This window comes from Drosophila mauritiana, chromosome 2R (assembly GCF_004382145.1).
Source record: "Drosophila mauritiana strain mau12 chromosome 2R, ASM438214v1, whole genome shotgun sequence".
In the NCBI taxonomy this organism is placed as follows: domain Eukaryota; kingdom Metazoa; phylum Arthropoda; class Insecta; order Diptera; family Drosophilidae; genus Drosophila; species Drosophila mauritiana.
In genome coordinates, this window is record NC_046668.1 from 11,615,506 (window position 1) to 11,639,714 (window position 24,209).

General features: G+C 46.1%; 13 protein-coding genes across 19 annotated transcripts; 4 read left to right on the forward strand and 9 right to left on the reverse strand.

Annotated features, from left to right (window-relative positions):
* Positions 1-386: 386 nt before the first annotated feature.
* On the forward strand, positions 387-4,383 carry LOC117135954 (valine--tRNA ligase). Its single transcript, XM_033296548.1, has 6 exons — positions 387-486; positions 541-751; positions 903-1,070; positions 1,129-2,391; positions 2,563-3,592; positions 3,657-4,383. The coding sequence occupies exons 2-6, from the start codon at positions 566-568 to the stop codon at positions 4,157-4,159; spliced, it is 3,150 nt and encodes a 1,049-aa protein (XP_033152439.1). The 5' UTR covers positions 387-486; positions 541-565; the 3' UTR covers positions 4,160-4,383.
* On the reverse strand, positions 4,291-6,938 carry LOC117135955 (origin recognition complex subunit 3). Its single transcript, XM_033296549.1, has 4 exons — positions 6,748-6,938; positions 5,881-6,684; positions 4,577-5,814; positions 4,291-4,511 (listed from the first exon to the last, which is right to left on the reverse strand). Exons 1-4 carry the CDS (start codon positions 6,772-6,774, stop codon positions 4,415-4,417), a joined length of 2,166 nt encoding a protein of 721 aa, XP_033152440.1. The 5' UTR covers positions 6,775-6,938; the 3' UTR covers positions 4,291-4,414.
* On the reverse strand, positions 6,879-8,142 carry LOC117135956. The gene is made up of 6 exons (XM_033296550.1): positions 7,966-8,142; positions 7,765-7,909; positions 7,583-7,708; positions 7,373-7,522; positions 7,074-7,314; positions 6,879-6,970 (listed from the first exon to the last, which is right to left on the reverse strand). Exons 1-6 carry the CDS (start codon positions 8,091-8,093, stop codon positions 6,960-6,962), a joined length of 801 nt encoding a protein of 266 aa, XP_033152441.1. The 5' UTR covers positions 8,094-8,142; the 3' UTR covers positions 6,879-6,959.
* A 224-nt stretch (positions 8,143-8,366) lies between these two features.
* LOC117136720 (nucleolin 2) lies at positions 8,367-11,402 on the forward strand. Of its 2 annotated transcripts, none has more exons than XM_033297745.1 (5): positions 8,367-8,600; positions 8,671-8,958; positions 9,017-9,207; positions 9,263-9,802; positions 9,862-11,402. In XM_033297745.1, the coding sequence occupies exons 1-5, from the start codon at positions 8,589-8,591 to the stop codon at positions 11,378-11,380; spliced, it is 2,550 nt and encodes an 849-aa protein (XP_033153636.1). In that variant the 5' UTR covers positions 8,367-8,588; the 3' UTR covers positions 11,381-11,402. The 2 variants fall into 2 exon arrangements, with proteins under 2 accessions (XP_033153636.1, XP_033153637.1); XM_033297746.1 differs by having other exon boundaries at positions 8,368-8,600; positions 8,676-8,958.
* On the reverse strand, positions 11,398-12,157 carry LOC117136725. Its single transcript, XM_033297751.1, has 4 exons — positions 12,027-12,157; positions 11,822-11,973; positions 11,626-11,761; positions 11,398-11,542 (listed from the first exon to the last, which is right to left on the reverse strand). Exons 1-4 carry the CDS (start codon positions 12,133-12,135, stop codon positions 11,469-11,471), a joined length of 471 nt encoding a protein of 156 aa, XP_033153642.1. The 5' UTR covers positions 12,136-12,157; the 3' UTR covers positions 11,398-11,468.
* Positions 12,158-12,191: 34 nt separating this feature from the next.
* LOC117136724 lies at positions 12,192-12,921 on the reverse strand. The gene is given in 3 exon segments (XM_033297750.1): positions 12,192-12,283; positions 12,424-12,562; positions 12,619-12,921. Coding segments are annotated over 3 exon segments (495 nt in total). The 5' UTR covers positions 12,904-12,921; the 3' UTR covers positions 12,192-12,212.
* Positions 12,922-13,020: 99 nt separating this feature from the next.
* Positions 13,021-13,792, reverse strand: LOC117136722. The gene is made up of 4 exons (XM_033297749.1): positions 13,670-13,792; positions 13,382-13,599; positions 13,188-13,323; positions 13,021-13,111 (listed from the first exon to the last, which is right to left on the reverse strand). Exons 1-4 carry the CDS (start codon positions 13,776-13,778, stop codon positions 13,050-13,052), a joined length of 525 nt encoding a protein of 174 aa, XP_033153640.1. The 5' UTR covers positions 13,779-13,792; the 3' UTR covers positions 13,021-13,049.
* A 191-nt stretch (positions 13,793-13,983) lies between these two features.
* Positions 13,984-16,237, reverse strand: LOC117136721 (aquaporin-11). 2 transcript variants are annotated; one of them, XM_033297748.1, is made up of 4 exons: positions 16,157-16,172; positions 15,387-15,570; positions 14,673-15,086; positions 13,984-14,582 (listed from the first exon to the last, which is right to left on the reverse strand). In XM_033297748.1, the coding sequence occupies exons 2-4, from the start codon at positions 15,562-15,564 to the stop codon at positions 14,374-14,376; spliced, it is 801 nt and encodes a 266-aa protein (XP_033153639.1). In that variant the 5' UTR covers positions 15,565-15,570; positions 16,157-16,172; the 3' UTR covers positions 13,984-14,373. The 2 variants fall into 2 exon arrangements, with proteins under 2 accessions (XP_033153639.1, XP_033153638.1); XM_033297747.1 differs by having other exon boundaries at positions 13,986-14,582; positions 15,387-15,567; positions 16,157-16,237.
* Positions 16,238-16,447: 210 nt separating this feature from the next.
* On the forward strand, positions 16,448-17,404 carry LOC117138139 (transmembrane protein 186). The gene is made up of 2 exons (XM_033300013.1): positions 16,448-16,645; positions 16,713-17,404. Coding segments are annotated over exons 1-2 (615 nt in total). The 5' UTR covers positions 16,448-16,644; the 3' UTR covers positions 17,327-17,404.
* Positions 17,405-17,422: 18 nt separating this feature from the next.
* Positions 17,423-21,248, reverse strand: LOC117138134 (organic cation transporter protein). Of its 5 annotated transcripts, XM_033300003.1 has the most exons (8): positions 19,395-21,248; positions 18,567-19,284; positions 18,410-18,503; positions 18,141-18,197; positions 17,955-18,055; positions 17,819-17,899; positions 17,631-17,741; positions 17,423-17,574 (listed from the first exon to the last, which is right to left on the reverse strand). In XM_033300003.1, exons 1-8 carry the CDS (start codon positions 19,949-19,951, stop codon positions 17,545-17,547), a joined length of 1,749 nt encoding a protein of 582 aa, XP_033155894.1. In that variant the 5' UTR covers positions 19,952-21,248; the 3' UTR covers positions 17,423-17,544. The 5 variants fall into 5 exon arrangements, with proteins under 5 accessions (XP_033155894.1, XP_033155895.1, XP_033155896.1 ...); XM_033300004.1 differs by lacking the exon at positions 18,141-18,197; XM_033300005.1 differs by lacking the exon at positions 17,423-17,574 and having other exon boundaries at positions 17,648-17,741; positions 17,819-17,891.
* A 78-nt stretch (positions 21,249-21,326) lies between these two features.
* Positions 21,327-22,039, reverse strand: LOC117138140 (UPF0587 protein CG4646). The gene is made up of 2 exons (XM_033300014.1): positions 21,787-22,039; positions 21,327-21,727 (listed from the first exon to the last, which is right to left on the reverse strand). Exons 1-2 carry the CDS (start codon positions 22,037-22,039, stop codon positions 21,489-21,491), a joined length of 492 nt encoding a protein of 163 aa, XP_033155905.1. The 3' UTR covers positions 21,327-21,488.
* Positions 22,040-22,131: 92 nt separating this feature from the next.
* LOC117138141 (COP9 signalosome complex subunit 9 homolog) lies at positions 22,132-22,870 on the forward strand. The gene is made up of 2 exons (XM_033300015.1): positions 22,132-22,297; positions 22,609-22,870. The coding sequence occupies exons 1-2, from the start codon at positions 22,220-22,222 to the stop codon at positions 22,744-22,746; spliced, it is 216 nt and encodes a 71-aa protein (XP_033155906.1). The 5' UTR covers positions 22,132-22,219; the 3' UTR covers positions 22,747-22,870.
* Positions 22,777-24,182, reverse strand: LOC117138138 (F-box/SPRY domain-containing protein 1). The gene is made up of 3 exons (XM_033300012.1): positions 23,707-24,182; positions 23,285-23,649; positions 22,777-23,229 (listed from the first exon to the last, which is right to left on the reverse strand). The coding sequence occupies exons 1-3, from the start codon at positions 24,012-24,014 to the stop codon at positions 23,135-23,137; spliced, it is 768 nt and encodes a 255-aa protein (XP_033155903.1). The 5' UTR covers positions 24,015-24,182; the 3' UTR covers positions 22,777-23,134.
* Positions 24,183-24,209: the final 27 nt, after the last annotated feature.

Below are 24,209 nucleotides of genomic sequence, written 5' to 3' on the forward strand. Positions count from 1 at the left end.
AAGGAATAAAAACTATATTTTGAAATTACTTGACAATTTAAGTTTTGATTGCGGAATTCGTAAGCTATTGCAGATTTTTGATCTAATTTAAATCTTTCATATACTGAAAAAATTGGAAAACTTAAAATTTTATTAATATTTATTTATTAAAATAACATTTCTATATAGTCGTATTTAGTGTCGTAAAATAAATAAATATTGAATTCTAAATATTTGCAATAATTTATATTAAAGGATGATAAGATTCTATTGTTTTCTGTTTAAAAATAAATACATTTTTAAAAAATATTTATACAAAGTTTTAATCGTACATAAGAATTTCAAAAAACACCCCGTAGGAAATAAAAAACAATTTTGCATACATATTTAAAAAAAATAAATGGTATTGTGCCAAATTGAATTCAAAATAAAAGTATTTGTTGGCAACCCTAGTTCCAAACTGCACACGTTTTCATCTGTTTTTCTGCGACTCCAGTCTAACTGCATGTGAGTAATGTACTTCGTCCATTTCGTCATTTAACTTACAGTGGCATTATCTAGACTTACTCCTGAGATCAATTGAAAAATGCCTGAGGCTGAACAGCAGAACGATGCCAACGCACCTGCCGGAGCCGGTGGTGAACCTCCCAAGACGGCCAAGCAACTGGAGAAGGAGCGTCTGAAGGCGGAGAAGCTGGCCAAGCTGCAGGCAAAGCTGGATAAGAAGGCTGCGGCTGCTCCAGCAGCGGGCGAGAAGAAGGAGAAGCCCGAGGTTAGTGAGAAATCCATCTGAAAAGTGCCTCCTATTTTGTGATCTCAAATCGAGGTTATGTGGCCAAGTGAGAGGCAGTAATTGGTGCCCATTGTTACTGGTGAAAGCGAGTGCTACTTATATGTAATGCTCGAATTACCTTCCTTTGCAGAAGCGGACCAAGGAGGTGAAAGAGGCTGCCGTGTACACGGCCCAAACCGCGCCCGGTGAGAAGAAGGATCTGAGTGGAGCCTTGCCCGATGCCTACAGTCCACGGTATGTGGAGGCACAGTGGTACAGCTGGTGGGAGAAGGAGGGCTTCTTCACGCCAGAGTACGGAGTAAGTTTATTCTTGGTCTTCGATAAATGCTGGCTTCTAATCCTGCTTGATCTATTAGCGCGCATCCATAGACGCCCCCAATCCCAATGGCAAGTTTGTGATGATCATTCCACCACCAAACGTGACGGGCTCCCTGCATTTGGGTCACGCCCTGACCAACGCCATCGAGGACGCCATCACGCGCTACCACCGCATGAAGGGACGAACCACTCTATGGGTGCCTGGTTGCGACCACGCCGGCATCGCCACCCAGGTGGTGGTAGAGAAGCTATTGTGGCGCGACGAGAAGCTATCGCGGCACGACCTCGGTCGCGAAAAGTTCATTGAACGCATCTGGGACTGGCGCCGGGAAAAGGGCGGTCGCATCTATGAGCAGCTGAAGTCCCTGGGCTCCTCCTACGACTGGAGCCGAGTGGCCTTCACCATGGACCCCAAGCTCTGCCGCGCTGTTACCGAGGCTTTCGTCCGATTGCACGAGGAGGGTAGCATCTACCGTAGTTCCCGACTGGTCAATTGGTCGTGCACACTGCGATCGGCTATTTCGGACATTGAAGTGGACAAGGTGGAGATTCCCGGTCGCACCTTCCTCTCCATACCCGGATACGAGGACAAAGTGGAGTTTGGTGTTCTAATAAAGTTCGCCTACAAGGTGGAAGGCAGTGACGAGGAGATCATTGTAGCCACCACTCGTATCGAGACTATGCTGGGCGATACAGCTGTGGCTGTACATCCCCAAGACGATCGGTACAAGCACCTGCATGGCAAGTTCGTAGTCCATCCATTCTCCACGCGCCGCCTGCCAATCGTCTGTGACGAGTTCGTGGACATGGCTTTCGGTACGGGGGCTGTGAAGATCACCCCGGCCCACGATCCCAACGATTACGAGGTGGGCAAGCGCTGCAATTTGCCCTTCATTACAATCTTCAACGACGACGGCTACATAATCGGCGACTACGGAGAGTTTACGGGAATGAAGCGATTTGAGTGCCGCAAGAAAATCCTGGAGAAGCTTAAGGCCCTAAATCTATACCGCGAGACACTGAACAATCCGATGGTGGTGCCCATTTGCAGTCGCTCCAAGGACGTGGTGGAGCCGCTGATTAAGCCGCAGTGGTATGTAAGCTGCTCGGACATGGCAGCCTCTGCCACTGAGGCAGTGCGCTCCGGCGAACTGAAGATCATTCCGGAGCACCACACCAAGACGTGGTACCACTGGATGGACGGTATTCGTGACTGGTGCGTGTCGAGGCAGCTGTGGTGGGGTCACCGGATTCCAGCATACCATGTCAGCTTCACCGACCCTTCCCTCCAAGCCGGATCGGTGAGTAAATCTACTTTGTATAATAATAATTTGTATGGGTAATATATTTCGTTGGAAATCTTAGTCTGCTCATGGAACAGTGGTGCGTAAAAAAAAAAACAGAAACCCATAAATTATATACAATACTTTAAATTAGACAAACTAAAATTTTCCTATTTGTTTCATTCCTAGAACGACGACGAGCAGTACTGGATTGTAGCACGCAGCGAAGCGGAGGCTCTGACCAAGGCAGCCGAACGATTCGGTGTGGACGCCAGCAAGATAGTACTGAAGCAAGACGAAGATGTCCTGGACACGTGGTTCAGTTCGGGAATCTTTCCCTTCTCCGTTTTTGGCTGGCCAGACCAAACTAAGGATCTGCAGACGTTCTATCCCACATCGCTCTTGGAGACAGGTCACGACATTCTCTTCTTCTGGGTGGCTCGCATGGTATTCTTCGGACAGAAGCTGCTGGGCAAACTGCCGTTTAAGGAGGTCTACCTTCACCCCATGGTGAGGGATGCTCACGGTCGCAAAATGTCCAAGTCCCTGGGAAATGTTATCGATCCTATGGATGTAATTCGTGGCATTACGCTCGAGGGACTACATGCTCAACTTGTGGGCTCTAATCTGGATCCTCGGGAGATCGAAAAGGCTAAGGCTGGACAGAAACAGGATTACCCACAGGGAATTCCCGAGTGCGGCTCCGATGCCCTTCGATTCGCGCTGTGCGCCTATATCACGCAAGCGCGCGACATCAACCTGGACATCAATCGCGTTCTGGGATATCGTTTCTTCTGCAACAAGCTGTGGAATGCCACCAAGTTCGCCCTGCTGTACTTCACGGGCTCTGAGAAGTTTGATACGGAGCTAAGAGCGTCTGCAGCGATCAACCAGATGGACGCCTGGATCCTGTCACGCTTGGCAGCGGCCATTGAAGCTTGCAACACCGGCTTTGAGTCGTACGACTTTGCTGCAGCGACCAGCGCCTGCTACGCATTCTGGCTCTACGATCTGTGCGACGTGTATTTGGAGTGCCTGAAGCCGATCTTCCAGAGCGGCAGCGAGGAGCAACAGACCGCTGCCAGGCGCACACTCTACGTATGTCTAGATTATGGACTGCGCCTGCTCTCTCCGTTCATGCCTTTCATCACGGAGGAACTTTACCAGCGGCTTCCAAGGGCTAATCCCGCTCCTAGCATTTGTGTGGCTAGCTATCCCAGTAAGTCGCATTTGTTTTCTTCATGATGATGCAATTCAAATAACTTTAACTTCCTCATAACTAGGCAATACATCCTGGCGCAGCACAAAGATAGAGTCGGACGTGGAATTTGTGCAGAAGGCGGCGCGAATCATTCGATCTGCCCGTTCCGACTATAATCTGCCCAACAAGGTTAAAACCGAGGTGTATATTGTGTGCACCGATTCGGTGCCCAGTGAAATACTCAAACGCTACGCCAGCGATCTGGCCACAATCTCCTACTGCTCCAATGTGGTCTTCGACAGCCCCGCACCGCAGGGCTGTGCGATCCTCACCGTGACGGGCCAGTGCGAGGTGCACCTGCTGCTCAAGGGACTCGTGGAAGCGGACAAGGAGATTGCCAAGCTGCAGAAGAAGAGCGACCAGCTGGTGCAGACGGTGGGCAAGCTGACTCAGGCCATCCAGGCCGCCGACTACGCAACTAAAGTTCCCGCCGAGGTGCAGGAGGCCAACGAGACAAAACTTTCCGAGTCGCGGGCAGAGATCGAACGCATCGCTGCCGCCATCGAGACTCTGAAACTGATGTGAACAGGGAAAGCGGTAACCGCTAGTCGGGAACAGTGGTAATTGATATTTAGCACGCTTGCCTTGCCAGCTGCTAGGCTTTACTTAAAAAATACAAGAACGCGCTTCACTCGCAAACAAAGTAATGCATTTCGTACAGAGTAGACAAATCGATTGATGTTTTATTTATTCATAACGTCCCACACACGAAATTTGCCCCAATATAAATAAATAGAAAGATAAAACTACCTAAGGGATTTTGGTTATTCATAGCCCGAGCTACCAGGTTAAGCGGGTGGCATGATCCGTCTTGCGCTTCGACATCTTAATGTAACCCAGAAACTGCAACTCGGCTACGGCACGCGTGAATCGGGCTCTGGTTGAAACGGAAACCGAAAGAAATTAATGATATTACAGAGAGAAATCAGTTTTTGTACTCACTGGATCTGGGGATCGATTTGCTCCTGGGCCACTTCCTCGTTGTCGCTGCCACTCACAACAGATCGAAAGGCCTGCAGCCAGTCGAAAAGGTTGATCATGCGACCGCACTCCAGGTGCAGCTTGTAAACCACTGAGAGATCGGGCAGTGTGCCAACCAGCAGTGACTGATCTTGGAGCTCGCAGCACTTGCACTGCATGTAAAAATGTGGGTTATTCAGGGCAGTGTGCAGTGCAGCCCGCGGAGCACCAATTATGTTTCGCCGCACGGTAGCAATGTCGCTGAACACAAAGAGTTCGTGAATAGGTGGTGCATCCTGCAGCGCACGGAGATGATCCTGGACAATCTCCGTTTCGATAAGCTGCAGAGTCTTTTGCAGAGCTCGTGCGAATTGGGTGGTGGGCGTATTCAGCTGATGCCGCATCTTGTCCTCCTTGCTACGTTGTAGGAGCTGATCTTTCAGTTCCTGACGAGAGGCCACCGGAGTCAAATGGTCAGTCGCCTGGCGAGTTTCATTGGGCGATGTCGTTGTAACTGTCGCCATGGTGGCCTTGACCACTTCGTCCACTGCAAGGCGTATAGCTTCTAACTTTGGTCTCAGCACAGCAGTGCAGGCCTCTCCCAATTCCAGCGGAGCAATTTCTTCAACCAGGAAATGTTCGGTTCTTTCCAGAGCTCTGTTCATTTTAGCTACAAATTCGTCCTTGGACAGAAAGCTTAGCATCTGCTGGCACTCCTTGTACTCCGGCGTCGAAATGACCGCACGATTAAGACAGTTGACGTACAGTTCTCGGCGTAGCTTTCCCAGCGGACAGCGCGGCAGATCCCCAACCAGCTCTGTAAGGAACTCCAGGGAGCAGCGAAAGAGCAGGAAGTGGAGCAGGCAGTCGCGCAGCAACTGCGGCAGTTTCTTCTTTAGGTAGTCATCGTCCGTGAGCACGGCTATGATGCGTTTGCAATCATTGATCTGCTCGACGTACGGACGAAAGGATGGCAGCCTTCTGATGGTTTCCATATCATCGTGGGTCAGCTGCTTTATGCGTCCCAAGGCTTTGCTGTAGTCTGTGCAAAGAGCATAGGCATTCCCACCAAAGAAGTGTTCCATCAAGCAGTACTTGAAGCCCTGAATAAATCCGTGGATTGAGAAGTCGTAATATAGGAAAATGTGCGTCAGAAACTTGAATGTCTTTCCCGACAGGTGGAAAGCGTACTTGGGCGACAGCAGAACTTTATCCAGCACCTGAAGGTTGTTAGGAAACCGATTAGCACATAAACTAGCACATAGTTAAGGAATAGAGAAAATTACCTCATTAAGGCCCGTCGGAGCAGCTTGAGTCTGGAACACCCTTAGACGAATCTTGCTGCTCACGTGGTAGGGTAGTGTCCCATGGACAGCTGTCATGGCCGTGGCCACTCCCAAAACCAGGACAAATGGAAGCGAGCCGCAGTGAGCGCTCAAAATTAGAATAAGATCCTGCAGCACGCTTGCGTTGAAGCACTCAAAGTCGGGAAGGATGACGACCAGCTGGCGGTGCTTCTGTTCCGAGTCAAAGTTGTTGGTGTACCAGGACTTCAACTGCTTCATGGTGCACTGCGAGCGACGTAACCGCTTGCGATCCCGTTCGGCACCATCCTCGTCCTCGTCCTCATCTTCCATCTGCTCCACTTCTGCATCATCTTCTACGAGCCCGAAAACCAATGACTCTACGGCAGCCTTGAGAGTGACGCAGTCCCTAGACTGCAGCACACATACCATTGCAGCACGTTGGGCATGGAGTCGCTGGGTAAGTGCCGTGAACTGGCTGAGATGATCGGGCTGATTAATGCCCGTTAGCAAGGCGGCGGTGGGCAGCACCTCGTCCGGGGTGGCACGCTCTGCCTGCCCCACCACAAAGTCCACCAGTTGCTCCAGAGTGCGGGCATAGCTGCGGTGCTGCAGGTCGGCGATGTGATCGTTTATCTGGTTCCAGGCTTTGCGATATTCCTCATAGAAGGGCTGCTGCACTATCTCCTTGCCCAGAAGACTACTGGATTCCGCGGCAGGACGCTTCCGTTTGCTGGCCGCCTTTTTCCCTGCCCTCGTAGCGCCATTTTTGTAGACAAAACAACCCTGCAAACAACAAAAATGAGAAGTTAAACATCTATGTCCAGTTTGGAAGACGAAGCCACTCACCTTGGACACTGAAATGGTAGGATCCATCGCTGGCTTTACAATGAATGCGGCCCGATGTCGTGGAGTCTTAAAGTCGCCGTGTTGCGTTTATTTATTTATTTGTTTAGGTCAGCTCTGTGCCAATTAAAGTTTCTTCACCGGAAGGAACGCGAAATGAAATCAGCTGGCTGTTGTGTTTGGCGCCAAACGGGCGGCAGTGTTGGCTAACGACTTTAGGGGGTATCTTTGAAAAAAAGGGAGCAAGATATAAATTAATTGAATATATTGAATTATCCAGCTTATAAGACAAATATAAATTAAAGCGAAATAAAAATAAGGAATCATACCCTTCGTGCTCGTACGCCACCATTTTGGTGGATACGAATTCGTCGTAGTTTCTGTGAACAGAACCAAGTTTTTCGAACGTTCGCGATCGCAACGGTCCGACCATTTTGGGGCCACTTGGAACGAGAAAAGGTAGAGGAGCAGGAAATCGAGGAACAGTATGAGGGCTGCCAGGAAGTAGTCCTTCGTGCGCATCTCGGCGAACCTTCCACCGTTTATAATCTGCGCGTGATACATGACAAACTGTAAGGAGGAAACTGAATGACAGAAACTAATTCAAAATGTATGACTTAGTACTAACCATCAAGATGCTGATCACTATAAAGCAACGGGCGATGATAAACGAGTATGCGACATTAGCCACGATGTAAAGCATCACAAAGTATATGGCGCCGATAATGGAAACCACTGCGAGTACAAATAGCACCACCACATCCAAAGTAAGATCCAGCTTAAAAAAATTATCAGCTACAAATTTGAATAAAATGGCTTTCATTTGGACTCTTCTTACCGGAAGAAAGGAACCACATAAAATAAAGAGCGCCAATGCTACGGTCCATATAAGGAAGCTGAAGAGAAACTGATACTTGTAGTGGCGGGCGACCAGCGGTGCAATCCCCAGTACAATGCATTCAAACTGAAGAGAATAAGTTCATAATGGCACCCAGATTATGTTTCACATTGCACACTTACAATTAGGACTGCAAACAACCAGTTTACCATTTTATTAAAGCGCAGTACCTCGAAAAATATGAAAAGCACCAGGAGTATCAGGCCTATTCCAAAAATAAGGCAGCTCACCCAATGGTATGAAGTAAAAAATTCCCTTAGAAAATTTCTGAAAATTAAGAAAAAGTGCAATGAGGATGAAGTAATTTGAAAATACATACGTACATAAAGCGGAAAGTGGCCCACTGCAACAGCGCCATGATCAGGAATATCGCGGTTAGCAGGTAAGTGATCAGAGCGAACTTTCTTCTTTCCTTCTTATAGTAAGAACTTTTTTCCGGAATGTCTGCCATTGTGTAGTGTTTCTCGGGTATTTTTGTTTGTATTGTGATGTTTTTTTTCAAACAAAGTTGAATGTAAAGTATTACGAATTGGGAACTAGATTGATTTTAAAATTATATTCTTGGGAAAACACGTAAGTGCATAATAACATTTTTAAAATATTTGTTTTGGCGCCAAATGTTGATACTGGCTCGATAGCCATCGATATAATCACTATCGATATAAACACTATTATGGTTGCACACTTTCAGCCGGTCAGGTGTTGCTTCCGATAAGCAACTGCATCTTCTGTTATCGATTGGCGGCAACTCGGGATTTTCTAACAATATTTATTAGAATAATAATAATTATTACATTAATACAACTACCCGGCGGCGAAACAAATTGCACGCCATTTTGGAGGAAACGCTCAGGACTGTGACCATTGAGCTTTAGTGTAACTTTTTTTTCTGAAACAAAAATCAAGAACATTGGAATTCTTTTTGGCTTCGAATTTTGATTCATTTATGACTGAAAAGGTAATTAATAAAATAGCTCCATGAAAGAGCAGTAACTCTAATAATTAATTTTAAATATCCTTGCTCAAAGGGCAGCCAAGAAGAAACCAAGGCGATTGGAGTGGAAACGCCTGCGTATGCCACGAAATCTGGGAGTGAACTGGTGCTGCCCGAAGCTCTGGAGGACTTGATGGATCTGGAAGATCAGGACGCGGGCGGGTTGAAGTCCAGCGATAAGGATAAATCCATGAATTTGGATATCTACGACGATTTGTACGAGGTGCAGCCTGCAGGTTCAAAAAAGAGTGAGAAAATGGACAGATCCCTTGAACTGGACATCTACGATGATTTGGACGACTTCCAGAAGGCCGAGGATCGTGTAAGTTGTGCAGCAACTCCTTCCAGCGGAGTTCGATTAACCATTTACCATCTTGCAGAATAACAAGGAGCTGCAGGCATGGGAAGCCAAATACGAAAAGGCACTGGCTGAAATTGAAGCGCTAAAGGTCGAGAATAAGGCTCTAGGCAAGAAGATAAAAACCATGGAGGTTAATCTGCAGAATCTACTGGACACAGCTAAGGCGGAGGTAAAGAGAAAAGAGACATTGATTGCCGAGCTGCGAAACGAGTAAGTTAGCATATTGACTTCCCAGCTTCTTAACTAACAACACATTCTTCAACAGAAAGGACGATGTATGCTTCCGACGAAAACGAGCACGGCCGTTTGAAGTACCAGGTGCAAGGGAACCCGAGAGTAAGCGTCAGAAAGAATTTCAATCGAAACCAATCGATGTCAGAAAATATTCGGAAACGGATAGAAATCCGTTCAAAACGGCTACAAAGAACGGCGCAAAGGATGATGCTAGGAAGATGATGAACACAAAAGACACAAAGAAAGTTGTATCAAAAGATGTTGAAAGAGGCGCGATATTCAAGGAGGATAAAAAGACGGCGACCTTAAAAGATGATGTCAAGAAGTCATCCTCAAAGGATGATGCTTGGAAATCTAGGACAAAAGAAGACGCCAAGAAATCGGTCCAAAGAAGCAAGTCTCCCAGGCCGGAACACTTAAAGACCACCGATCGGAAATCTACTGCACAGACTCGTCGTCCAGATCGACACCGCAGCCGGAGTCCAAAACAAAATTCCCGGCGAGATCATCACAGGAATCAAGAAAGCAGTCCCCGGCACGCCAAACGGCGAAGCCATTCCGCATCGCCCAGGTCAGTAAAGCAAAGGGACATAAGATTCATTTGTTGATAGCACCATCTGATTTTTGTAGCAAGATACATTTGCCGAGAGAAAAAGCTAATGCCATCACCAAACTTACTGACGATGAAACAAATGCCCAACGCAGCAAGAGCCCAGTCCCCGTGACCGCCAAACTGGTAACTGAATCTCAACCGGCTGAAAAAGTCAAATCCAACCGAAAGGATGCTGCTTTAGAAACCAATGCAAATTCCTTAAAGGAATCAAAAGTAGAGACGAAAGATATAACTCAACCGACAGATGGTTTAATTTCTGAAGCTTTTATACCAAAACATGAGATTATTCCCGGGCTAAGCTTAATTAACCCAGAATCAGAGGATTTTTTTAAAAATGAGATCAAGTTGGATCCTATAAAAAAGTTATCGAATCCTACAGAAGACAACTCTACCCACCAACTTTTAAAGAAGGAGCCTATTCCAAAAGTTGTAATACTTAAAAAATGTAAAATCATTTTTGCAAAAGATTCCCCAGCTGTTGAGCAACACCTGGACAAAATTAAGGATGAAAAAGAATCTGAAAAGCCACAGGCAAAGTTAGACAAAAAAGAGCCATTTGCAGTTAAAACTGCTGTTGAAACTCCTAGCAAAGAAGAGAGCAACGACGACATAGTATTATCAAAGAATACGACGCCTCAAGCTGAAGTGTGTTCTCAGCATGATGAGAATAATAAAGCAGAGATCCGAGGACCCACGGATGAAGTGGTCGAGTCCGAAGTGGGAGTAAGGATTATCGAGGATATTCGGTTGCCCAATATGGCGGATATCGACAATTTTGCTGTAAAGGTCGACAACCATGGTGAGGCGCCAACTGCTGTAACAGATTCCGCCTTAAATCAGCAGAATCTAGCCACACAGGACCAAACGATTTGCGCAGAGATGAAAGATCCAACTATTCCTATCTCCTCGGACGAATCTCCAAACAAGTCTGCTACTGTATTATACGCCAAGCCCGATTCAACAAAACTGGATCACAGCGATGAACATGACGAGGTTATCCTGGAAACTGCCATGGACATGCTGACGAAGGAGCAGGATGCGGCGAGCAACGCAGAATCCACATACCCGAAACTGCGGATCGCAGAAGATGCCATTGACATGGCACTAGAGCAATTGCACCAGCAGTCACCGGACGAAACTGCGGTGACCTCAACGTCGAATAGAGCGCAGCAGACGCCTAAAAGCCTCATCACGATACTCACCCAGACTCCAAAACAAGGTAGTCCACTAAGGGCTGTGTCGCCGATGGAGACGCCAAAGAAGACGGACACGGAGAAGACCCCGCTAAAGAAGAGAAAAGTCAACATGGACAGTCCGCCACAGGTGCCAGCCGAGGATGTTACCATCGACAAAACTTTGGGTGATAGCCTGCAGGAAGGGAGCTCAACTGTGACCAAACGCTGCTCCATGGGCCACACAGACTACCAGTACGAACAGATAAAGGACGAGGTCATTTTAAGAGTGAAACGGCGGGGTCGCCGCCGAAAGCCAACACCTATTGAAATACCAACAACTGCTGAGGACAAACCAATTTAAAATAAAATTGTAATCGATTGAAGTGTCCATTTCGAATTTATTTAATTTGATTATACGTCATGCTTGGGTGCGATTAGTTGATTAGGTGTTAATTCACGCGATTAGGACTTTCGATCATCTTGAACCACGAGTAGGCAACGATCCAACAGTAAATGGCTACACCTGTGGGTTTTGAATTATTATTATAAATAAGGTACTTAAAATAAGCAAAAGTTGTATTACAAATCTGCCATATTTTTATTTACCAAATCCGCCGATGATAAGGAACAAGGTCAAAATCACAGAGCCAATTGCCACGCAAACATAAATGAAAAATATAAGATCATAAACAATGCGAATCGCGCCAGTTATTAGATAGCCGATGACTAAATTTTTGGATTGCTGGGGAAGAAGAGAGTCTCCTGAATAGATTTCTCTCCTTAATTAGAAATAAATACTTACCACCCAAACAGAGCCAATGACTAAAACACAGGACATTAGGTGGGCGAAGTGGATGAGAAGTGTGATGATCCAAACATAGTAGGTAGAAGTGCAGCTGACCTCAAGCGTCCCCATATCATGATCAATCCACCAGTCCTCATTATAGGCTAGATCTGTGGGACACTTTGTACTCAACTTGATTGAAATCATATCATAAAACAACTACACTTAGTTTCCAAAACAACTGCCGCCGTCACAATCATATCTACAAGGACGATAAACAAGGCTCCCCATCTTAACTCCCAGCAACAGCACTTCCTAATGGTACACTTCATTCTAATTTAGTTCTATGTAGGGTTCTTTTAAAGTCTTCGGATCATTTTCATATGGGTAATGCTGTCGTCTGAGTGATCTATATGTCCGCTGAGCCTCCAAGCTTCTTGTACCACGAGAAGACGACGATCCACAAGCAGACTGCAAGAACTGTGGGTCGTGATAAGAAGGGAGTTAATATGAAATACTAAGAACCATTTGATTTAATTAGGTATTGTATGCATAAAATCGAAAGTAAAGTCAAGGCCATCTTTGTATTTTTTTTTTGATATATATATGAAACAACTTACTTATGCCAATAATGATTAAAACCAGTGCCAAGATATCATGGTCGCCCAGTTTTATGCACGCGAAAATGAAAAGTATGATATCAATAATTACGCGAATTATTGCGGTTATCAGATAAGGAGCGACGAGCTTTTTATTAGGCTAAAAAAAAGGGGTTTAAATACACAAGGAACTTGCTAACTACCATGACTACTTACCACACAAAGGGAAACTAGAACCAAAATGATGCAAACTATGTGGGCAATGTGGACCAGGGCGACAACGAACCAGACGATATTCATACCCCCATCGTGATCCTTGAAATCTGCAAGATTCGTGCATTTGGTGCGTTTTATTTCTCTAATCCTGTGGACACTTCAATCAAACTCACACATAGTCTGGCCGAGAATAGCGCCTGCAAAGAGCCAATCAACCACGACGGCAATAAGAGCACCCCACTTGAGCTCCAGGCAGCAGCATTTCTTTATGGTTGGAATGCCCATTTTATCTGATTTTTAATTTAATATAATATGTATGTGGTGCGATTCAGTTGAGTCTTGTGTTTGAGAAGCTAGGGTTTCGAATGATTTTTGTAAGGACACCTGATGCCCTACGATTTTCATTCCGACACTACAAACGATTGCTAAGTTTATTCCGAGGTGGAGGGGTTAAACCAAGACACGACTGTTAGCCAAAAGTAGGTGGCCGGAACTGAGGAGATGAAGAATGGATTGATGTCATGATTGAGCGCCCAATTTGATTGAACCACCAATTGGAGAGTACTCACACAAACTTAGACCTATGAGCCAAAAACTGGTGGTGCAGTCGAACGACTTGGCCACTATCCAAATCAGGATGAGGAGCAGCACAACGAAGCGCATCGGAGCAGTGGCCACATAGGGGGCAGCCATGATTTTCTCCTCCTAGACGAGTAAACTGGGATGTTGGGAACTTGGACAAGACGGAGTATGGAGGACGTACCGAAAGAGCGGAGATTATGATCAGTATACAGGCGCCAATGTGAAGAATGAGGACAATCAGGCCAAATATATACATCGAGTACCCGAATCTGTTGAAGTAGAAGTCTTCACCGACGTAAAACCGGTACATCTCCGAACTTTTGACAAGAGATGGCCCACGTACAGTAATCGGCTGCTCTGTAAGGATCCAAATATCTGCATCCACTTTCCGTCTTATCCCTGTGGGAGAACACAAACGTGGTTATCCCGCCCACATTCATCCACCGTGCCGGAAGGACACATGGCTTACATGGCAAGTAACATCCGCAGAGTATACTCAGGATTATGTCCACCAATCCAATTATAAGTACGCCGTACTTCAGCTCAAAGCAGTAGAGAAATTTATCGACAATACCCATTTCCGGAAATTTTAAAGTGTACTAGTTTTTAGAGTATTGAGAAGAGAGCACTCGGATGTGGCAATTTATCATGATCCAATTTTGTTATTATATAATATAATTCATTCTAATACCGAAAATTTGTTGGCTTTATCAATAATTTGCATAGAAATTAACTCATTCGTGTGGAAAACTAAGAATTTTGAATGTCTTTTTGTATATATTTTATTGTTTTTCCCAAAACATTAACAAATTATTTTTACTTACTAAATAGAAGCTGAAACGATAAAGTTGAAAAAAATCTGTTTTGAACAAAGTGCACAGTAATAGAATAATATATAAAATATATATAACTTTCTATATATACATATACATTATCTTCATTAGCATTTTAGCCCGATTCGCTCCAGTCTGCCAATTTGATATAGAAGATGATCACCTTTGGTGAGAGGAAAGTGGGTGGAGGGTATCTTAAACTGTGTAGTCAGTAGCCCAAACAATAGCTTCTATATCGATTCCTTTAAGTACTAAGAGACTGAAAGCTTACCGCTGGACAGACATGCCATTTCCACCTAGATATTGGCGGATACTTGATATACAAAGGCTAACTTCGGGCTTATTCCTGCTTGGACTTCGACGCCGCCCCCTCGCCAAGCAGAAGGCGTCTCACCGCGGGCACCTTGAAGACCGGAATGGAGAGCACAGCGCCGGCACAGGCGCCGATCCAGTAGACAATGATGTGCTCCAGGTGGGTGTGTCCGCGACAGCCCCACTTGAGGGCGGTGGCCAGGACGGGATTGAAGTAGCCGCCGGAGAAGTTGAAGGCTGCAAGCAGGACATAGTTAAAGGCGTAAACTACTTAGAAGACCAGCAGTCGGCAGGCGGATCGGATCGAACAAGCGCTACGCCACTCACCTGCCACGACCAGGCTGGTGCCGATGAAGGAATCGATGTAGCTCCCGAACCGTGGCTCCTTCTCGCTGATCGTCTTCGAGGCCAGGCGGCACAGCAGCGTGGCTACGCCCTCGATGACCGCCCCCAGATATGGGCTGACCTGCAGATCGGCGTTGCACGTCTCGAACGCCCGTCCACGATGGGTCTCGGCCAACTCCAGCCACCAGAAGACCTGCACCACGCGGTACACACAGCAGCCGCCCATCAGTTCGGCCCAGCTGCGCAGAGCCATCTCCTTGAAGCTGGTGCGACCCTCCACCACGTCCTCCATGTGGGTGTAGGGGCAGGCGGAGGCGTCGCCCCACACGCGGCCCCACCAAATGGTCAGCAGGAACAGGCAGACGGCGTACATGGACACGCCGAAGTTGTCGGCCACTGGGAAGTGGATTCAAATGAAAGGAATTCTTTAACGCCAGCAGTTTTAAATAATACTGGCATACTTTATAGATGATTGCTCATACGCAATGTTGCCTTTGAATTCAGTTTTACTATTTACAAGATGAAAATCCAAATTATATTTCTCCAAATATTTGACTCTTCTGAAACAACATCATTTACACAAGAGTTGGAGAAAGGATTTCTTATAAAGTATTTAGGCTGGCCAACGTATCGTATGAGTAATTTTTACAGAGACTAATTAACTGCAATGAAATTATGTTAAAAACTTCTACTCACCAATAATGAGCTCGAAGCAGCAGGCGCACAGCTCGGCGGCGGCGATGGCCTCGTTGATCAGGATGGGTACCAAACCCTCACGGGTCACCAGTCGCCGGCAGATCACCCGTGCGATTTGGGCCAGAGCACAGCAACCCACCATGAAGAGGGCGCTGATCCCAAGCGCTGTTGTCGACATGTCCTGCTTTTTGGAATGACATTTTTTAAATACTTTAGCTTATGCTGCTTTATTCTGAAGTAAAACCATTGTAGGTCCTACATCCGATTAGTTAACTAAGTATTCTTACATGGAAGATTTTCTTTAATTATTTTTATTTGCTTTGTTTTCAAAGCAAATTCAACATTAAATTGGGCACAGAATATTTGTATTTTGAAAAATTACCATTAGATATTATATTTGTTTTAAAATATTCATAAAAATTCAATTCTGGTAATTGCATTTTTCATCGCGGACAAGACATTTTGGTGCCTAATGCTTGTGACCCTTTAATCAAGGCCTCCTTATCTTGTGAACCTTGAATAATAAGCATGTTGTAAAATATTGCACACCAGTGCATTTTGTGTTCAAAAAAACTATTTCCGAATGCAGTGCACAAGCAAGAGCTCTAAAAATAAATGTTTTGCCTGAGTCTTGACCGCGAAAAGTTAGCTAAATAAACACAAGTTTTTGGAAATCTTGGATCTTGCTGCTGCAACGATTGTGTACGAAATTTGGAAACTCAAAACTGGCAGCCGTGTTCCATGATTTTTGGATACGGGTATGCACATACTTCGCAATTGTAAAAGACGAGTTGGATTAACGAATTGGCGGAGGACCGCGTTTAAAGGCTGAGAACTGCGCGACGACTGAGGACTAGTACAAGTGATTTATCTATTGATCACTCTCTGCGCGCCGGGAAATCATCTGGCTCTGCTATATTTATCCACTGGGTCCTGACGTAATATTTCGCTTCTACGCCATAGAAGCGCCAATTTTCAAAATTATACGCACTTTGCTGTGCGATATGGGCAGCACTGGCACGTGGCCCATATATCGATTGACACCTGGCTTATCGATAAGCAGCTGATTCGCTTTAGGTACCGTTTAAACGTGCATTTGTTTATTATGCAAGGCATATTAGTAAATAATGATATTATTTACTAACTATAACATAAAGTGCTAACGTAAATATACATGTTGAGTTAGAAAAAGTAATTTTACCAAAACCTTACATTTTGAACAAATTACTCCGAGTAAACACACCCACAAATCAATGAAAGTGAGTTGAATACGCATCCAAATATACATAATGTTTATAAAATGAAATCACAATTGATTGATTTTAGTGCTGGAGTTGCTGTGCCGGGTCAGTCCTGCAAGATTGCCATGGAGAAGCTGCATGTCCCTAGCCATTCAGCCGGCACAGAGACGCCGTTTCGCAACAGAAGTTGCCGGAAAATGTACGGACCCCGAAAAATCCCCATTCACTGAATGGCGCACCGTCTATAGTATGCCGGGCATACGGCTCGTGGCCTCATTAAGTAGATTGAAAGTCTACCAAGCTGTCCTCACGACCGCCGGAACGCCCCTTGTCTTCGCCCTGAGCAGCGCCGGACAGCTAAGCACGGACGCACTGGCCATCTACGCCGCCATCGGAGTCACTGGCCTGGTCACCCTCACACTCGCCAGCTACGCGGCCTCGAATCTCGTGGGCTTTATCTACGTGAACGAGCAACAAGATCTGCTCAAGCTAGCCTACGTGGACTTCTGGGGAAGACGACAGGAGGCACTCGTGGAAACCGATGATCTGCTGCCCAGCTGGGAGCAGGGAAGTCCATCTCGATTGAGATTCGTTTCGCCCATTTGCTTGCGCAGCGATCCCAAAAGGCGCTACAAACTCCTTAATCGTTTCGGCCATGTCAGCGATCCCCAGTTGTTTGAGGGTCTCTTTGGAGATTGAACATAAATTTAGGCAATTGTTATAACAGAGATACCCGTTTGTTAATATCTGAATTAGAAAACCATGTCGATGCTGAAACTTTAAGGTTAGTCATCATTTTGTATACAATACTTTATTAGGAGTATTTTTTTAGTCCAGCAATGTCCCTTTATGAAAATATATATGTTGCTGATCAGTGACAAATATGTCCATCCAAATAAGAATCATTCAATCATGAATCATTTCCCCAATGCAATCGCCTCTTCCACCTGTGAGGATAGGGATGTTTAGCATTGGGATCCCAATACTTCTGGAGATTACTTGCCGTATCCGGTAGTTTTCGGTTGAAGGTTTCCGGCAGTAACAGCGAGAGGAGTCCAGCCACGAGCGATAACGTCCCGAAGAGAAGCAGAGGTAGTGGCTCATAGTACGAAGCCTGTCAAGAATCAATCCAAATTATAAGATTTCATTGAATTTTCGAATGCTTTGCCCTGAATTCAGGACTGAACTCACCAATAGAGGCACAAATGGAGCCAGCATCGCACCGAAGCGGGCAAATGTGGACATCACACCAACGCCGCCGCTCCTAATGACCTAGGATAAACAAAATGGAAACTAATCTGCTAAACTGAGTAAATAAGTTATGTACCGTGGGCATCATTTCCGCAGTGAACGTGTAGATGACTGCAAAGGAGGATGTGATGCCGAGTTTTCCGACCAGAAAGAGCGTCACAACCAGCCAGTTGGCACCTAGAAAACCAGGTGTATATTATTGCCAGGCAAACAGGAGATATGTTAATGATTTAGGCTATGCTTTCGAATCTAGGGAACTTACAACTCCACGAGTGCCTACTCTCGGCTCCATTCTGGCAGGGAATCCAATCTCCTTGCGCTTAGCGTGCATGCATGGTTATTTAGATCGTTAGTATAATACTACCCTTTGATGAAAATGAAAAATGAATAATAATTCCAAACTATCTACTATATGGAGCGCAGTCTAGATGGGCTTAACAAGCTTCTAACTGGCTAATGCGTCGTATGAGTAATATTTAATGATCTCAACGTTCAAGGTAAATACTGATCGGGATCTGATTCATATCTTACCTAGTGTAACGAATCCGCTGGCCACACATGTGATAGAGCAGAGCAGCAAGGAGCCGGAAAGTGCCACACGTCGTCCAAATCTCCGCAGGAACAGCTACTGGCGGAGGATTAGTGATGGAATTAGTCGCGCTTCCGAACGAAGGCGGTGTCAACCTACCCAGGCGAGGCTGTAGCCGGGTATCTCTACGAGGCAAACCAGGGCGAAGTTTAGGTACTTGTTGCCACTCAAACTGGTGGCGTTGAGCGAGAGTCCATAATAGACGATGGCATTGACGGCCCAAATGAGGAGCAAGATGGCGTATCTGCCCATTAAAGCGGGAGAGCCCGCCACCTCCTTGATGGCCAGCCAGATCTTGTCATCCTTCTGCACGTGCAGGCCACCCTCGACATCATCCTCTTGGCTCGTTTCTGCATCAAGCTCCTGTTGCTTGAAGCTGGCCATCAGCTCGACGGAGATGTCTCGCCTATTAACCTTCGCCGCCCGCCGGATGATGACTCCCGCTTGCTCCCGCCGGTTACGAGCAAGGAGCCACCGGACGGACTCCGGTACCAGCCAAAAGTAGGCCACGCAGATGAGCGGCGGCACAGAGAGCGCCAGCTGCAATTGCCGCCAGTCGGGCAGGAAAACGGACAGGCCCAGGAGCGCCTCGCCCACGGCATAGAAGTAGTTGAGCACAATGGAGGACATTTCGCGTTTCCGCGGCCCTACCATTTCCACCCCAATGATGAAGGCCAGCGGGTAGACACCGGAAGTGCCCACTGCATTCAGCAAGGCAAAGAACAGGAAACTTATGTAGTCCCAGGACAGCGCCTGCGCCACTCCCGTCAGCGCCATGAACACGATGCAGAACAGGAAAATGTGCTTGCGTCCATATCTAAAATGGGTGTACATTAGCTAACTAATATTATACCTTTGATTGAACTATCGAGTATTGGTCATATGTAGCCCACAATAGAATATTAAGTTCCAGAACTCGTTGCTTACCGATCGGCCAGGTAGCCGGATAGAGCTGTTCCCACAACCAGACCAGCAAAGTGCACAGTGCCCACGAAGGCCATCTTCCAGAGATTCTCCGGGCATTGCAGTCCCCACTGCTGCACAATGGTCCGTTCCGAACTGCCGTACACAAACTGATGGCACCGCTCCGTTTCCGTCGTAAAATTCTCAGCAAAGCACTGATCCAAGGGCCACGCACTCCAAGGATCCGATGAGGACTCAAAGTGGCCATCGTTCGCCACGAACCTTTCGCAGGTGGACGGCGTAAAGTGGCCCCGTTTGCTCCAGCTGCCGGGCACGGCAATCGACACCCAATCGGCTCCATATTCCGCATCATCCAGCTTATCGCACTCGGGCACGTAGCATCGATAGGTCGGCGATCCTGCCGTGAAAACATACGACAGGCTGTTGGCGGCCGCAAAAAGAACGGGCAGGCATATGAGCAGATAGTTCCGCCGCTGAAAGCGTCCGAATTCTCCGATCTCGACCAGAATGTCGTCAAAGTCCAGGACGGCAGACGCCGCACCTGCCGCTGGAGCTGACATTCTAAAGTGAATCCCGCGGATTTCTAGTTTTAGTGCACTTCCCCTGCGATTACCATAGGTAATTATTAGGCATTTAAATGTTTATCACGTGTTTTCGAGGATGTATACGTATATAGAAGGTGTGTATCAGATCAGAAATAGAAATGCCTGTGCAACAAACTTTTTAAAAAGTCCAGAGGTCGGTATCTATGCAAACTTAAAAAATTTAAAAAGTCTTTTAAAAACAGTCAACAGTTTGTGTCAATCAAAAATCCATTTCAAATGTTTGAAATTACATTTAAAGTAATCGTGCTAAAAACTAATTTAAAAACCTTAAAAGCTGTAAAACATTTTCTGAATTTTTGAAATTTAAAGATGTTTTCAAGTTTTCTTTATACTTTTACCCAAATGAGATACAGAATCCATACGGAAGTTATTAATTGTTAAGTTGTCATATCTTTTTTATGTTAAACATTATGATAGATGGATTGACTGTTTGATCTTGTTAATTTAAACGGAGCACCACCAGTCAATGTAAAAAGTGGCCAAGTAGTTACTGCAATTTATATGCATGCACGCAATCCAATCATTGTCAATTGAGATAGAATGCTGCATCTTGGAAAGCGTAGAGTGTTGTAATGGGAATATGTCTTCCAAGTGCCGTAGTTGACAAACGGAGAAGATGCATGACTGATGCGTGCCAGCCTAGAATCATGCATTATGGATGAACCGTGTGGGAAATGGCCAGGGGTAGACCGCTTGATATGAGTATTCCATATCACGTACTTTAGCAAAGGTCAGGGCTGGGATTGGGTTCTATTATTGCATGGGACGTGGGAACCTCTGCAGGCTGTTGAACTACGTCGCCCAAATGTCCAGATAAGACTGCCCCCCATTATCTAATCACTGCGAGTTTTAATGATGCACCTAGGGCCTCTGAATGACGGCACACGCTCGGCAGACCGAATAATTACCGGAGACGCACTGGCTGAGCACTTGGCAGGTGTACGCAAGTGGCTTCAAAGGGTCACCACCATTCACCAAATATTACGCGCCTTTTGTAACGATATCCGGGTCCGGCAATTCGCTTTGGATTCCGTAGCCGGTCCGTATCGCTCGCAGTCTGGCGAAATACTGCATTGTATTCAGAAATCAAGTGCAAACGCACACAGAGAGGCAAACACAATTGAGAGAGGGCTAATATCTTCGTGCTCAATCTGAATTCAAAGTAGCCGGCAAATGAAAATCGATATCGAGAGAGTTTGGGAGAGCGGCTAAGAGAACCGTACGATGATCACAAATAAAGTTTTAAATATATCACTAAATATAACACTTCTGTATTGTTTAAGAGCAGGTGGGCTGAATAGGAAAACGATTAAAACATATTTCTGAAAAATTACTTAAGAATGGTGATTTATAGGTAACAAAACAATTCGAAATGCCTTTATATTTGCTAAATTACTAATTTGTTTTCGTGTGCCGTGGAGTTTACATTTATCAGTTTGATGAGGCGTAGGCCCGATTTCAAGGAAATCCTCTGTGAAATGCAGCAAAGGATTCACTTCTTCAGCTTGATGAACTTCGATGCGAACTCGTAAATGCCCACGGAGTTGTTGTTCTTCTGGTCGTACTCCACCCAGTCGTCCTCGGAGAGGTCCACCTCCTCGAACTGCTGGCCATTTTCAGCGGATGAGACGCGCCAACCGATGCGGGGCGAGAATTCGACGGGCTCTGCGCCGCGGCACTCGAAGACCACGATGGTCTTAAATGCGCCAGAGTCGTCCGCCGTGTAGGGAGCTGTGCGGATGAAAGCACTTAGTAGTTTGTTGGGGATACGTTACTCAAAGCCAGCTTACCATTCGATTTTTCGACGATGTCGATGCTGTTCTCCCGGCTGCACATCTTGCACTTCATGAAGAAATTAAAGCCGGCCGCATTGCGGGAATCCTGTTGCACACGTTCGGATTCCGTGATATCGTGCCATTTGTCCGACTGCTCGCCGCAGTTGGTGCACTTGAGCTTCAAGAAGAAGGAGTACTCCGGATGACACGTCTCCAGCTTGTCCACGTTCTCCAGCGTGGCGGAAATCTGCAGGCCCACACGAACCATTTTTACACAAGTTAATATTTATATTTCAGTAATTAGCGGCCATCAGCTGTTTCGCAGGGTTGCCGGACGGGCATCTACATTCTGTCTGTCATTGCAGTGGCAACGCCTTCAGCAAGTGAAGATTTTTCTGCGCTAAACAAATCACAAAACAGATAATTGGAAGCTAAAATAGAAATAAGTATGGATTTGAACATGAAACCATCTCTGGCCGCCGACGAAATGTTTTCCGAAGGCCCCGGCTACATGGAAATGGACGAGGTAAGTCCTCAACTTAGCTTCCCATCGAAAAATATGGTCGCCGAAAACTTTGTTTATCCTTATCTTCTTAGTTAACAACACTCAGATAAATCTACTATTTTCTTTAGAAGTAGTGTTTTCCCAAGAGCAGAAATATGAATCTTTCATTGGACTACAAATACACTATAGTTTTTGACGACTTTGTCTATTAGGTGGTGTATATATCACTTGTTCCCATGTCTGGAGTTTTCATCGATGGTCATGTCAATATCCTACATCAATTTTAAAAAGCAGCCACCATAAACACCATATTTTATATTGTATCCCTTTAGTCCGGCGGAGCCACAGGAATGATGTTGGACCACCTGCCCTCCAACGATAAGCACGTCCACGCTGACTTCTACAATGATTTCGATGATCTGTTCGACGAAGACAACTGGGCCAAGATGAAAACCGATGGGAAACAGTAGGGGCCACCACGCAATAAATGGATTGAAAGATTTGTATTTGCGATTCGTTCTTCTGTCTGTAATTTTACTTGCACAATCATCAGCGATTATTGGTGTATAAAAAATTGCTTCAACTATTGTTTAATCGCTATTATATTATATTCTTTTGGTTCGTATAACTAAAGTAAATTGCCATGTGAAGATAGTGCCGAGGTGGATATGAACTTTGGCTTAGCGTAAATCAACAAAATGCATAATTTTGTACAAAAAAACGAAACTATTAACTAATTTATCGAACTGATATTGAGGTGGAATGAAGCAATCATAATTGAGATAAATACAAATGTACACAATAACCTAGTGGATCCGTGGAAGTTGTTAACCAAGTTGTAGGGCCTCTGCTCTGAAGCTATCCGTCCAACGGCGTGCCCAGATAGACCATCGAGACCTCGGTATTGCCGTAGACAGCGGATACTGTGGGATAGAGCTTCTTGTCCGGCAAGCCTGTAAGGTAAAAGTGCATAGAATCATTCGTATCGCTGGTATCAGCAAACCTTACCCCGGAAGGCCACACCGAGGAACTCGTAGTTCTTCTCGAACGACAAGGTGTTGTCCTCGCAATCGAGAATGACGCGTATCCGCTCGCCCACTTGGTACTTGGGAGCATTGTTCAGCAGCGGGTAACTGCCCTGCATGTCGCCGTTGTGCAGCAGGTGGTTCTCGACCAGATTCCAGCCCCAGCTCTGGTCGTCGGAGCCGAGCAGGGCCACATAGCCGTGACACTGTAGAGCCGCCTCCTTGGTAGATATGCCGATGACGGCTACGGTGCCTAGAGGTCCCTCCCATATCACCTCCCAGGTGTGACGACCGTGGCGGAATCCTATCTTGCCCCGGGCCGCGTCTGTGCTCTGCGCCACGGGATTGCTGCGGGAATGGAAGGACATACATATAAAGCCGACTCAAGCAAACCAAATTACTTACCGATGCAGGGTGAATCCATTCGGCTTAATGTACACATTCCGCGAACAGTCGTTGGGGCTCCAGGCGTGAAAATAGGCCCGCAGCTTCGTCTTATACGTGGAGACGGAGGACAGCAGGTCCGATTTGAGGGACTCCTTGGGCAGCTTGTTCAGGCAGTGCCAGCGCCAGACGTCGCTGTTCTCGTCGTTGAGGAAGTGGTACCAACTTTTGCACACCTGCGAGCAATGACTGAGGTCGTCCAGCTCCAGGTAGGAGAAGATCACCTCCAGCACATTGTAATTGCACAGCGCCGCCACCGGATCGACCATTGTGTGCGTGTGCTCCGCTGCTGGGCTCGTGTAGATAGCTGCTTGGATTTACCCGTTCCTGTTGATTGTCATTTTTCCATACCAACCAAATGGGTAAAAAAAATAAAACTCGAAAACTTTAATATTCTGCGATTCAGGGTGACCGTTGGCGGGCTGTCAGCGAAATACCACTCACCTGGACAAAGTGGCAACTTT

Bases quoted from the DNA above. Each gene is read 5' to 3' on its own strand.
- LOC117135955 (XM_033296549.1), bottom strand. From the start codon at position 6,774: ATGGATCCTACCATTTCAGTGTCCAAG. The intron at 6,685-6,747 runs GTGAGTGGCTTC...TGTTGTTTGCAG, and splicing joins CTACCATTTCAGTGTCCAAG to GGTTGTTTTGTCTACAAAAA. The intron at 4,512-4,576 runs GTGAGTACAAAA...CGTTTCAACCAG, and splicing joins CAAATCGATCCCCAGATCCA to AGCCCGATTCACGCGTGCCG.
- LOC117138141 (XM_033300015.1), top strand. From the start codon at position 22,220: ATGGATTTGAACATGAAACCATCTCTGGCCGCCGACGAAATGTTTTCC. The intron at 22,298-22,608 runs GTAAGTCCTCAA...GTATCCCTTTAG, and splicing joins GCTACATGGAAATGGACGAG to TCCGGCGGAGCCACAGGAAT.
- LOC117136722 (XM_033297749.1), bottom strand. From the start codon at position 13,778: ATGGGTATTGTCGATAAATTTCTCTACTGCTTTGAGCTGAAGTACGGC. The intron at 13,600-13,669 runs GTAAGCCATGTG...GTTCTCCCACAG, and splicing joins CTGCGGATGTTACTTGCCAT to GGATAAGACGGAAAGTGGAT. The intron at 13,112-13,187 runs GTGAGTACTCTC...TCATCTCCTCAG, and splicing joins GCTCATAGGTCTAAGTTTGT to TTCCGGCCACCTACTTTTGG.
- LOC117138140 (XM_033300014.1), bottom strand. From the start codon at position 22,039: ATGGTTCGTGTGGGCCTGCAGATTTCCGCCACGCTGGAGAACGTGGAC. The intron at 21,728-21,786 runs GTAAGCTGGCTT...TCATCCGCACAG, and splicing joins CATCGTCGAAAAATCGAATG to CTCCCTACACGGCGGACGAC.
- LOC117136725 (XM_033297751.1), bottom strand. From the start codon at position 12,135: ATGAAGTGTACCATTAGGAAGTGCTGTTGCTGGGAGTTAAGATGGGGA. The intron at 11,974-12,026 runs GTAGTTGTTTTA...AGTGTCCCACAG, and splicing joins AGTTGTTTTGGAAACTAAGT to ATCTAGCCTATAATGAGGAC. The intron at 11,762-11,821 runs GTAAGTATTTAT...CTTCTTCCCCAG, and splicing joins TCATTGGCTCTGTTTGGGTG to CAATCCAAAAATTTAGTCAT.
- LOC117135956 (XM_033296550.1), bottom strand. From the start codon at position 8,093: ATGGCAGACATTCCGGAAAAAAGTTCTTACTATAAGAAGGAAAGAAGA. The intron at 7,523-7,582 runs GTAAGAAGAGTC...AATTTTTTTAAG, and splicing joins TATGTGGTTCCTTTCTTCCG to CTGGATCTTACTTTGGATGT. The intron at 7,315-7,372 runs GTTAGTACTAAG...TCCTCCTTACAG, and splicing joins TAGTGATCAGCATCTTGATG to TTTGTCATGTATCACGCGCA.
- LOC117138134 (XM_033300003.1), bottom strand. From the start codon at position 19,951: ATGTCAGCTCCAGCGGCAGGTGCGGCGTCTGCCGTCCTGGACTTTGAC. The intron at 18,504-18,566 runs GTAGGTTGACAC...CTCCGCCAGTAG, and splicing joins CCGGCTACAGCCTCGCCTGG to CTGTTCCTGCGGAGATTTGG. The intron at 18,198-18,409 runs GTAAGATATGAA...ATGCACGCTAAG, and splicing joins CAGCGGATTCGTTACACTAG to CGCAAGGAGATTGGATTCCC.
- LOC117136721 (XM_033297748.1), bottom strand. From the start codon at position 15,564: ATGTCGACAACAGCGCTTGGGATCAGCGCCCTCTTCATGGTGGGTTGC. The intron at 15,087-15,386 runs GTGAGTAGAAGT...TCCACTTCCCAG, and splicing joins CTGCTTCGAGCTCATTATTG to TGGCCGACAACTTCGGCGTG. The intron at 14,583-14,672 runs GTGAGTGGCGTA...TCCTGCTTGCAG, and splicing joins CACCAGCCTGGTCGTGGCAG to CCTTCAACTTCTCCGGCGGC.
- LOC117138138 (XM_033300012.1), bottom strand. From the start codon at position 24,014: ATGGTCGATCCGGTGGCGGCGCTGTGCAATTACAATGTGCTGGAGGTG. The intron at 23,650-23,706 runs GTAAGTAATTTG...CCATTCCCGCAG, and splicing joins AATGGATTCACCCTGCATCG to CAATCCCGTGGCGCAGAGCA. The intron at 23,230-23,284 runs GTAAGGTTTGCT...TTTACCTTACAG, and splicing joins CCTCGGTGTGGCCTTCCGGG to GCTTGCCGGACAAGAAGCTC.
- LOC117136720 (XM_033297745.1), top strand. The intron at 9,208-9,262 runs GTAAGTTAGCAT...ATTCTTCAACAG, and splicing joins ATTGCCGAGCTGCGAAACGA to AAAGGACGATGTATGCTTCC. The intron at 9,803-9,861 runs GTCAGTAAAGCA...TGATTTTTGTAG, and splicing joins AGCCATTCCGCATCGCCCAG to CAAGATACATTTGCCGAGAG.
- LOC117135954 (XM_033296548.1), top strand. From the start codon at position 566: ATGCCTGAGGCTGAACAGCAGAACGATGCCAACGCACCTGCCGGAGCC. The intron at 752-902 runs GTTAGTGAGAAA...CTTCCTTTGCAG, and splicing joins AGAAGAAGGAGAAGCCCGAG to AAGCGGACCAAGGAGGTGAA. The intron at 1,071-1,128 runs GTAAGTTTATTC...TTGATCTATTAG, and splicing joins TCTTCACGCCAGAGTACGGA to CGCGCATCCATAGACGCCCC.